The sequence below is a fragment of the Tupaia chinensis genome, unplaced genomic scaffold (assembly GCF_000334495.1).
Source record: "Tupaia chinensis unplaced genomic scaffold, TupChi_1.0 Scaffold000104_1, whole genome shotgun sequence".
Classification (NCBI taxonomy): domain Eukaryota; kingdom Metazoa; phylum Chordata; class Mammalia; order Scandentia; family Tupaiidae; genus Tupaia; species Tupaia belangeri.
In genome coordinates this window covers 1,162,199-1,173,741 of record NW_006159568.1, presented here as the reverse complement: position 1 = coordinate 1,173,741, position 11,543 = coordinate 1,162,199, and the positions used below count along the sequence as shown (strand labels likewise).

The following is an 11,543-nucleotide window of genomic DNA, read 5'->3' as shown; positions in this document are numbered from 1 at the left end:
GCACCTCAGGTGTCTGCCAGGTGCCCAGCGGGAGGCACTGGCTGGATTCGGAATTGCGCTCTTTGGCCGTGAGTACCATGGCATGAGGGCATGGCACCATGAGGCCTTTGCCAAGGCCTAAGTTTCCTCTCTGCCTCATGAGGCGATTGGACCAGATTGGTGGTTTTCACTTGAAAAGATTTTTTTAAATATCCCTGGGGGTGGAAGGTGGTGCGGTGATAAAGCGTGACATTCGGTGAGGCCGACCCAGGTGGAAAGGCTCCAGGTTCACTTCTGCAGACCTCCCTGAGGAGCCAGGCATATGGTCAGGGGCTGGTTCAAGAAGGAGGTGGGGCTATCCCTGTAAGTGGGTAAGGAAAGCTGCATCCCACATGGCCAAGCATGGTTCAAATCCTGGCCAGTGAAAAACACACTGTGTGTGTGTCTGTGTGTGTGTGTGTGTGTGTGTGTGTGTGTGTATGTGCCCCAAACCCCAAAAGAATGGAGAAACAGAGGACCAGGGATTGTGGCATGACCACATCCCATTGAAGGATGCCTTCTCCCTCACCCCTTTTTTCTGTTTGTCTCTCTGGTGAGTGCACATGCCCTGTGGGGACAAAAGAAAAGCAGGGCTGGATTGTGGTGTCAGGACCCTGGCAGGGATGGTATCTCTCTGGTTCTGTTTCTCATGCTCATGGAAGAAATACATAAGGGAATTTAAAAGCAAACCAAACAGGGACCAGGGGGTAGCACAGTGATAATGCACCTGGGCCCACACAGGAAAGGTCCCGCCATGATTCTCCAAGACCTTCCAAAGGACACAGCACGTGTCGCTGTGATCTGAGCTGCCTGGGATTATACTGTGAAGATTTTGTTGGGGGCATCTGTCTCTCTGTCTCTTTCTCTCTTGTGGAAGAAATAAAGAAATCAATTTGAAGGAAAAGAATTTATTAAAACCCAAAAAGCAATGGGCCAGCTCCATGGTCTAGGGTGGTTAAGGGAGCTGGGCCCCACATGGCTCACTGCAGCTCAAACCCCAGTCCTGGTGGCTTGAAAACCATGCCAGGCACATGTGCATGTGTACCTCAAATCCCAACAGAATGGAGAAATGGAGGATTGTGGCATGACTGCATCCCACCGAGGGGTGCTTTCTCCCTCTCCCTCCATCTCTCAGTCCCTGTGTGTCTGCTGAGTGCACATGCCCTCTACCGATTAAAGAAGAAAATAGGAAAAAAAAAAAAAAAAAAAAACGAAATATGCCAATGTCTAGGCCCACTTCCGGAGATTCTTATTTTATTGGTCTGGGGCAGGTCCAAGCGCAGCATTTTATGAAAGTTCCCTAGGCACCTCTGCTGTGTAGCCAGAGCCAAGTCCCTCTGGGGCAGATGTCTCTTAGAGGACATCTAATACAATGCCAGCCCCCATCAGTTATCCAGAATCAGGCCCAGAGAGACAGAGACTTCCCCAGAGTCACACAGCAGATCAGAAACATCACTGGGGTGGAGACCAAGCCCTACTCACCACCACCCCCTGGCACTCCGTCCTGAGTTCTTTGTGCAACACTCCTCCAGTCTCTGCACCTGGACTTCTGCCTCTTCTCTGGCCTCCACGTGCTCCGAGAGAGCTACAGTTCCTACCTGAAATTTGCTGGAAGAATTTTCTCCATCCATTTACAAAGAAATTCTTCCCAAATTTTACCTACCTGGAACAAAGCAGAAAACTTTCATTTATTCAGCTGTTTGAGAAAAGGAATTCTGCTAGGAATCAGTGAGGAGGAGCCGGGCCACATCTGTGAGAGGCGCTGCCCTGCCTACCTGCCCCACCCCATCCTGACTTCGGGCTGCTGGTCACTCTGCTACCTCTCTCTCTGCAGAATATCCCCATTCCCACCCTCAAGGCCTACGCAGAAGCCCTGAAAGAAAACTCGTATGTGAAGAAGTTCAGCATTGTGGGGACGAGGAGTAATGACCCCGTAGCGTATGTGCGTACCTTTCTGTTCTGTTCTGCTACTTTGAGGTTGGGGGCTTAGCGACAGAAGGGAGATGCCTGTGGTTTCAGAGCTGCTTGTATCCCATAAATGAAGAGCCCTGCATGGTACAATGAAGGGCAGTGGGCTAGGAATCAGGACAGGCACGGACAGGACAGCCATCACCAGGCACCATTCGTGTGTCATCCCAGCTCGTGCTCACACCACTGCTGGTGCCAGTGATGCACAACTCCCCACTTTGCACAGGAAGAATGTAGGGTTCAGAGAGGTCAGGAAACTTGCTCTGTCCAAGTCACACAGCAAACAAGTGATGAACCAGGTTTCAATACAAACACACGACCCCTAAAGCTGGATCTCTCTGCACTTGGCATCACAGTTCCTGGGCCTCAGTTTCTCCATGTCTAAAATCAAGGTCATCAGTGGGTTGCAATGACCCAGTTTGTTTTTCACCCATGTCTTAAAAGATAATACCAATCATGGAACCAGCAGTTGGCATAATGGCTCTGTCACTGGACTCCCATGTAGTCCTGGACCCTGTGGCTTAAACTCACACCAGGAGCATATGCGTGCATGACCAAGATCCCGAGAGGAGAATGGAGAAGAAGGGATTGCAGTGAGGCCACCCCCGCGGGGGGGGATTTCTCGCTTTCTGTAAAAAAAAAAAAAAAAAAAAGATAATACCAATCAAATTAAATTGTCTCGCTTTATAACAAAGTAGCCATCAATTCTTTTTTAAAAAATATTCAGCATGTTTATTGAAAGTCTGCCTGTGCCCAGCACTAATGAGGCTCTGAGAATTGGACTGTGACCAGACGGTCTCAGCTCCCACTTTCATGAACATTCCGGTCTGTGTGGCCACGTAGAACCTGGAGGATCCCGGTACATTGTGGTCTCCACAACACAAGTGGCAGGCAAAAGTGCAGGAATTAGCTTGCTGGGCATGGGAACTCACCATTTAATAGCAATCAACTTCTGCTGATTTTTAAAATAGGATAATTTCCTTGAATGTATTTTTTTAAGTGATAGAAATAGCTCATAGTCTCCGATTGCTGCCACTGGAGAACCTCTGGATTGATGACCTCTAACCTCAGAAGATGTCCAGTTGATCCTGAGTTTGCCCACAGAGACACAGTTGGCAAAGCCGCATGCCGTGCATACATCTATGCCTTAGGCCAGAAACCGAGCACGCCCATGCTGGCACCCAGCTCAGTGCCACGAACGTTTTCTGGCAGACTCTGTGCTGGACCGACAGCTGACATCAGTCCATCTCAGTGTGCCTGTGGTCAGATATTGAGCTTTTTCTGGACTGGTTGATGAAATTAGGCTGCTGGAACTCTAGGAGTGCTCCCCACTGCCTGCTCTAGCTCTTCTCCTGGGCCCCCATTCCTCCACTGTGACCAACAAATAAGGAGTGAGAGCCTGACCTGACCGGGCCACCAGGTCCTGCTCAGCCATTGGACTGCATGTCCAGTCAGACTGGCCTGGTTCACTTACCTGCCTTACCTAGCCAGATGCTCTGCGTCTAGCGGACAGATAACATCGTATGTGTTTATCAGGTACCGCAAGATGTTTTGAAGTAGACATACACTGTGGAAGGGTCAAGTCTAGCTATTGAATGAACACATTACCTCGTGCAGTTACCCATCCACTCTCTTTGCATGTTTCAAGAATACACTACATGTCATGAGTGGTTTTGATAATTAAGTCAGGCCTCTCCCAGGGAGCAGGGGGGTGCTGTGTAGGGTACAGGTAGGACACAGACTACCCCACTCATCCCCGGAAGGGCCACCCTAGTCAGAGACACAGGTGTGGTTACAGAGAAAGTGACATGCCATCCCTGGGGCACACTGAGGTAGGGGGAGCTGGGGAAGGAGAGATTATTTCCACCCAGGAGACTTCCTGAGAGTGGAGCCTCTGCTGGGGTTCTAGCCAGGCAGGGACAATGGGCAGCATTCCTGGCTTGGAGTGTCATTTCAGACCGCGGGGCCCACCGATCAGCACGTCCCGGGCCTACCAGCTGCTGGTGTCTTCTTTCCTCCATGACACACTGTTTCCACCAGCTGCTAATTACCTCATTTCCTGCAGAGGCTCTGCTTGTCATCTACACCCCTGGCTGAGTCCCTCTGAAACGTGCCGGGGCCAGCCCACTTCTCCTTCAGTGTGCCCGGGTCACTCACCCAGCAGGTGGTTTCTCAGGTGGCCCTCTTCTGCCGTCTGGTGCTCAGACAAGGAAAACTGTGACTCCATGGAATTTCGGCAAGGCACTAGAAGAGATAAGTGGAGAGGACATAGAAGAAGTTGAGGTCCCACTGGTCACACAGTGAACACTGTCTGAGGGCCTACTGTGTGCTGAGCACTGTATGAACACTGCGGGCAAGGCACATTGTCAGCCCTCCCCAGATTTACAGCCTAATGGCAGTGGCAACACTGGTATAAACACTCCTCTGACCAGGCAACAAGTTCTCTGCGGGAGTTAGGAATAAACTCCATGAGAGTTTAGAGGATAGGCCACAGCCAATTGGGATTGTTAGTAAAAGCTCTTGGGGGAAGGGGCATTGAGAATGGCCTCAAAGGATGGCGAACTTTGGATGAGAGAGGCAGGAAAGAGCATCCCAGGTAGCAGAGATGGAATAGGCAAAGGTCAAGTGGCAGGAAAGCACTGAAGCCCCACCTCCAAGAGCCAAGACAGCTGACAAAGCAGGGGAGTAGCACCAGGTAATACAGGCTGTGGACGCAGGCTGAGCAATGTAGAATTCTCCAGTAGGGAGCCGGGAGCCATGGCGGGTGGGAGGAGAGGAAAACTAGGATGGTGAAAGGAGCTGTGGAGATCAGCTTGCCTGCTTGCCTGCTTGCCTTGGTATTTTGATATTTTAGGATCTACCCTAGAGGGTCTCTAGCCTTGCCCAGGGAGACTCACAGCTACCCCTGCTTTTTTCCTGTGGTTCAAGGCCCTTGCTGAGATGCTCAAGGTGAACAAGGTGTTGAAGACGCTGAATGTGGAATCCAACTTCATTTCTGGAGCTGGGATCCTGCGCCTGGTGGAAGCCCTCCCGCATAACACTTCTCTGGTGGAACTGAAAATTGATAACCAGGTAAGATGGGCCAGGCTCTCCTCGTGTCCTTTGCCACGGGCCGCTCACCACTCAGCAGCCTCGTTTCTGCATGTTGCTAGATGGAGGAGACAAGGCTGATTACAGACGCTCCCGAGCCCAGCTTCGAGGGACCTCAAAGGCCATCTGGTCCATACCGTCCTCCTGCTCCCCACCCCCCTTCCTCATTCCCACCACAGGCTCTTCTGCTTCGGCTTGTCCTTACCCTCCTCCTGCTCCCCATCCTCCTTCCTCATTCCCACCACAGGCTCTTCTGCTTCGGCTTGTGCCCCCTAGTGATGGGGAGCTCACAACTTGCCAAGATCACTTCTCTTCCTCGGCAGTGACCATCCTTCCTTAGACCCAGTGGAAATCAGCTCCCTTGTAAAGTCTCCCTTATTTGATTTAGTGCCATTTCCTGCTGCCCCCCAGGACGTCCAGTGCGCAGGTCTCATAAACCACTGGACTCTTCTTCATCAGGCTAGGTGTCCCCATTTTCTTCCTTCACCCTCACTCAGCAGGGCTTTTGAGTCAGTCGTTTATCTGCAGGTTAACTCTTTCAGTTCTGATTTCATCAGAGGAGTCTCCTAACAGCTTAGAGGTAACAATAGCTTGTACGGTGTGTGTGTTAGGGTCTACTATGGGCTAGGCTCTGTGCTGTGCATCTCACCTCATCATTTCCGATGGTCACAACGAGCCTGCAGGATGCAGGTGTCGCCGTCTCAGTTTGGGAAGAGCGAACAGCTCAGGTGGGTGGCAGACAACACTGTCAGAGTCAGCACTTAGGAAGCAGGATTTGAATCCAGGTCTCTCTGACTCCTAAAGCCACATTCCTTCCACTATTAATATTCCAATATTAAAAAGTTCTCTTCTTTATGGATAGGAAACTCGTTCAATTTTTCTCCCATGATACTTTTTTTTGCTGAATAATTATATAAATTTAAGCAAAGAAAAACACTGGCAGGAATGGTAGGTTATTGTAAACGATGGTATGCCTGAGTGAGATGAACGGCATTTTCATTGCAAAATATGGCGAGTACACAGAAAAGTGCATAAAACTGAATTGCACAGCTTAACAAATCCCAGCACCTCAGGACTTGGCCCTGCAAGGGTGCTTGGTAAGCAAGGTTGCCTGGACGGTCGTGCGTATTGTTCACTGCACAATGAGGTAGTGGAGAGCGAATTCCACCCACAATCCACCCTGCAAGCTGGACGCCTCCGTATGGGATCTGTCCAACCAGAGAGGGCACTTTTTTCCTAACTCACATGAAGAGGCCACATGAACCGGCAACAGGCCTGTCTCGTGGACGTGCTGCATTGGACTCCTTGCACGTCTCACATGCCAGGGGCCTTGCCGCTGCATCACCCACTCGCAGCCCCTCTCCACCCGCATCCTGGCTGCCCCTTCCCTTGACCATTGCTGACTCTGCTCTGTAGAGGCAGGAGGGGCAGAGCCAAGGGAACAAAGGCATGCAGCAGGCCTGGCAGCAGCCCTAGGCCTGCCCCTGGGATTGGTTACTCATGTGACTCCAGGCTTGGCTGGACAGGGCATCAGGGTCTACCCAGAGTCAGCTGAAACCTGACTCCCAGGGCAGAATATTAGCTGGCCGTGGGTTCTTTTAGTGGCAGCTGACAGGGAGCTGCCCACCTCCCTGCCCTTGCTGCTGACCCTATGGAGCCTGAGGAGGAGCCCCTGCTGACCACCGCCCTCGCCAGGCTGAACCCTCTAGTGCAAGAGCACTCACTTCCCTGAGCACCTCGTTTCCTCACTTGCACAAGGAGGATGGTCAGAATTTCAACTTCGAAGAAGGTGACAGCTGTGAACTGTGTACTGACTCATAGTGTCACTCTGCAGGTGACTGAGGGAGCTCACGTGTTGTTCCAGGGGTCACATCACTGCACAGGTGCCCTGAGCCAAGAGTGCTGGGTGCTTGGTAGCCATTACCCCCCTCTCACGCTCACTCCTGCTCATGGGTGAGGAAACTGAGTGCCAGTCAGTCCCCATGCCCTGCCCAAGGTCACGCAGTCAGTGACAGAAGCAAGACTCAAACCCAGGCTGCAGGACTCCGAAGTCCACACACTGGCCGATCGAGGTTCTTGACACGATTGCTATCTCATGTGGACCCAACTTGGCTTCCTCGTTTGTCCCTCCCCCTGCATGGGGCCTGAGCACTGGTCACCACCTGCCCTCCCATAAGCCTTCTTTTCCTTTCCTCTTGACATCCAGTGCGTGTTGTGCTCTATGTATGATTGAGGAGCCAGCTCCGCCCTCCAGAAATTCCACACTGAATGGGAGGAAAGAGAGGTACACAACTAACCATCACAGCAGGGGCTCGAGCCACTGCAGTCCCTGGGAGGGAAAAGTCTTAGTCAGGAGCAGGGATCAGGGAGGGCTTCTTGGAGGAGGAGGAATTTGACACCAACCTATAGGATGGAAACGATCTCAGAAGGTGAAATGCAGGCCGTGGCATTCAGGTGCAGGAAGACACAAGAACGAAGAGCAGGAGTGGACAGAGCCATGGAAGCCATCCTAAAAGGACTCATGGCTGGCCCAGAGGAAAGCCAGAAAGGGGCTGGGATGCCGAAGAGCTTTGAATAGTAGGTCTACGGAAAGTGGGCTGTGGGGTGTGTTCTGGGGAGATGGTTCCCAGCTGGATGGGAGAGAGGTGGAACTCAGATCAGTGGGGAGCTGTGACACCAGGATGGGGGGAGGAGTGCCCTGTGGGCAGATTCTCCTGCCCAGCTGGAGTCCTGAGACTGGGGGTGGGACTGGTGAGGCTGGGCAGGTCGCGGATGGGAGCTCTGCTGACCCACACTCACTGGGAGGCTGCTGCTCCTCTCAGTGCGTCTCAAGAGTCCCGGGCCCAGCAAGCTGCCTCCCTTCAGAGGCCCCTGCCCTGGGCTCGAGGGAGGCAGGGAGGCATGGGAGTGTGACCAAGAGGAGGTGGTGAGTGGCATTTAATTTATTCTTCATTCCTTGTTAGTCACCGAGACCTTGAGAGGCCAGAGCTTTCCCCTCAGTCCTCGTGCTTGTAACCTGTCAGCGAATCTCGTCCTTTCTCCTTATATGGCCGAGGAAAGGGACTTGAGGAGTCCTACCCGGGATGACACGCAGCCTTACAGGCTGGCTCAGGGCACAACTCGGGAACCAGGACCCTGAGGCTGTTCGTTTACTCAGCCGTGTCTCCTTATCGCCAAGCACTGTTCTGTTGCTGCCGGAAGTGGCCCTGAGACTGCATGGGAGGTGGGAAGGAGCAGAAGGCTGCCCCGTGTGTGGGGGACAGGACACAGAAAATGGCTAGTCCAGTCCCCCTCTTACAGGTGGGGGAACTGAGGAGCAAAGAAGGGATGGGACTTGCTGGAGGTCAAGGGTCCGGTTAGTGATATACCGGGTTAGAACTGAGGTCTCCTGGGTACATTTATGGATGGACAGGAGAGACCCTGTCAGCCCTCAGGGAGCAGACACTGCAGACCCAGCGCCTCTGTGCAAATGGTGATTGTCTGACCCTCTCCATTCATCCTCCTAGCTGCCCACAGAGCTGCCCTCCAGCAGGCCCTTCCCCGGGACCCTCGTGGCACAGAGGAGCCGATAGGCAAGATATGACCCCTTTCCCATAAACGAGGATCTGTGCAATCTCTAGGGAATATTGGTCTGATTTTTCACTTTTCATTTCATATTTAACAGCAAGGATGTTCTTAATATTTTTTTTTTTGGAGAGGTTTTTCACTAGAGGGCGCGTGCGCTCGCCAGACAGATAGAGACACAGAGACAGAAAGCGAGAAATCACCCCCCAGGGGGGATTGGTCACGCCGCAATCCCTTCTCCTCCATTCTCCTCTCAGGATCTTGGGCACGCACGCACACGCACCCGGCGTGAGGTTTAAGCCACCGGGTCCGGGACGTGAACTGCGGTCGACTACGTGGGAGTCCAGCGACATAGCCATTACGCTAACTGCTGGTTCCCGATGTTCTTAATATTTTGAAGAGAAGGTAAAGGAAGTGGATTGTGTTTTCTTCAGGGTGTGTACACAAGAGAGAGAGAAGGTACTCCCCAGCAGTCACACCAGTCATTTTTCCTCCATTTTCCTATCTTAGCAGGATCCTGGGAATGAACACACACATGCCTGTCATGGTTTTCAAGCCATGGGCGCCAAGAATTGGACTGTGATTGGCCACGTGGAATCTGGCTCCCTTTGCACCGTGCACCACTGCACCATGGGACGGGCTCATGAGACAGGCTTTTATTTTAACCCAACGCTTTCTGTGATTGTATCAATTATCTCTAGCTGTGTAACAAATTACCATAACATTTAGTGATTTAAATAACCTCAGAGTCCTGGGTTAAAACAATAATAGTGATGTATTTGCTCACAGTTTCTGAGGGCCAGGAATTCAGCAGCGGCTTAGTTAGCTGACTTCTCCCTAAACAAATGACCCAAGACAGAAGAAAACTTCGAATACCATTTACGACTCAGCCTTAGAAGTCATTTCTGCCATATTCTGTTTGTTAGGGGTGAGTCACGAGGCCAGCAGGTGGTGTGAAGGTTAGGGAACTAGATTCCACATGACTGACATGGCAGTTCAAGTCCTGGACCTGGCGGCTTGTAAAATACGCTGTGTGTGTGTGTGTGTGTGTGTGTGTGTGTGTGTGTGCGCCCCACATCCCAAGAGGAGAACGGAGGAGAAGGGATTGTGGCATGGTCATCCTCCCAGGTGGTCATTTCTCACTCTCTCTCCCTCTCATGCAACCATCTCTCTCCTATGAGAGCACATGCCCTATGACAAAATTTTTAAAAACTAAAACTAATAAAGTATAATAATAATAATAACAATAATAAAGAAGTAAGTCACTAAGCACCACCCACGTTCAAAAGGCAGGGAACTAGCCTCCACCTTTTGAACAGAGGTGTGTCAAAGAACTTGGCAGACATATTTTACACTCACCTTACTGTGGTGATGGGCTGTATTCTCTTGTGCCACAGCAGTTTGGCAGAAAGGCCTTTCTAATCCTCAGAGCTGTCCACAGATGCAGCAGGGCGTCTCAAAGGGTGAGGAATGCCTATCCTCGAGGGTGTGTGGGCAGAGCAGAACAGTTCAGCAGCTGGGATAAAGAGAATGTTAATATCGGCAAGTGCTTGAGACTCTGGAGGTGGACAAGGCAATCCCCAGCGCTTTACTCTGTTGTATTTTCAAGTATCCCCAGTTGTCCCTATCATCTGGGTCACAAAGAAATGGCCAGATTGACCCAATCAAATGTATAGCTGTGCTTCTTGAGGCCCGTGGAGCCTCCAGTCAGAATGAGGGTCTCAGAGCTCCTAGCTCCAGGTCATAGCTTGTAACACCCAAGGTACTGTTGGGTTTTGTTAGAGAGCAAATCTTAACATTTTCTTATCAGATTGATAATAACCATGACACAAAGTTGTCATACTGCCACAGGGCATGCCAACTTCTATGTCTTATTAGCAGGGCAGACATAATTTTAATTAAAAATGGGCCCATCTTTTTTTTTTTTTTTTGGAGAGGTTTTGGCTATAGGGCGCGTGCGCTCGCCAGACAGACAGAGAGAGACATAGAGACAGAAAGCGAGAAATCACCCCCCAGGGGGGATGGTCACGCCGCAATCCCTTCTCCTCCATTCTCCTCTCGGGAGCTTGGGCACGCACGCACACGCGCCCGGCGTGAGTTTGAAGCCACCGGGTCCAGTACACGAACCGCGGTCAACTACGTGGGAGTCCAGCGACATAGCCATTACGCTAACTGCTGGTTTCCCCTTTTTTTTTTTTTTTAAGATATTTTTCTCTAGGGAGCACGCACTTACAGAAAGGCAAAGAGACAGAAAGTGAGAAATTACCCCCTCCATGGGGTATGGCCATGCCACAATACCTTCACCTCCATTGTCTTCTCTGGATTTGGGGCATGCATGCACATGAGCCCTGTGTGAGTTTCAAGCCACTGGGTCTGGGATTTGAACCACAGTCAGCCATGTGGTAGTCCAACTCCATCTCCTGGTCCCAGTGGGCTCATCTTTCAGCCCAGCAATTCTGTCTATAGCCAGCTAAAGAAAACCACTCCCTCCCCTGTAGAGCCCACTGTTGCTTTGCTTGTAATAAGGAAAGTTGGAAGCAACCTAACAATCCATCCATACCAGGGCATCCCAGGAAGCAACTCAAAGGAATGAGGTCATGGCCCAGCCACAATAGTGTGCTCTGGTAAATGCTGCTATAAGGCAGGCTGAGGCCACATGAGAGGCCCGGGTTCCATTCCCAGCCCCCTCTAAAAGCCAGGCATGGTGGCATGTGCCTGTAGTCCCAGCTACTCAGGGGGTAGGGCAGGAGGATCATAACATAGTGAGAGCCTGTCTAAACTTAAAAATATAAAAATAAAAAGGAATGAGGCTGGTCTCTACATACTGACTTAGAAATATCTCCATGAAATACTAAATGCAAAAAGCAAATTGCAGAATAGTAAATATAGTCTGAATCTATTTA

The 11,543-nt window shown here is 51.2% G+C and overlaps 1 protein-coding gene across 2 annotated transcripts in view; it reads left to right on the top strand.

The window, feature by feature from the left end:
* Positions 1-11,543, top strand: part of TMOD1 (tropomodulin 1) — a 66,956-nt gene that overhangs the window by 40,464 nt on the left and 14,949 nt on the right. Inside the window, exons 6-8 of one of the 2 annotated variants that reach the window (XM_027770028.1) lie at positions 1,853-1,960; positions 4,915-5,058; positions 5,139-5,901. In XM_027770028.1, the coding sequence (XP_027625829.1) occupies positions 1,853-1,960; positions 4,915-5,058; positions 5,139-5,402 (516 nt within the window). In that variant the 3' untranslated portion in view covers positions 5,403-5,901. Of the gene's footprint in view, positions 1-1,852; positions 1,961-4,914; positions 5,059-5,138; positions 5,902-11,543 lie in introns of those variants that run through there. The other variant, XM_006143714.2, reaches the window with a different exon arrangement.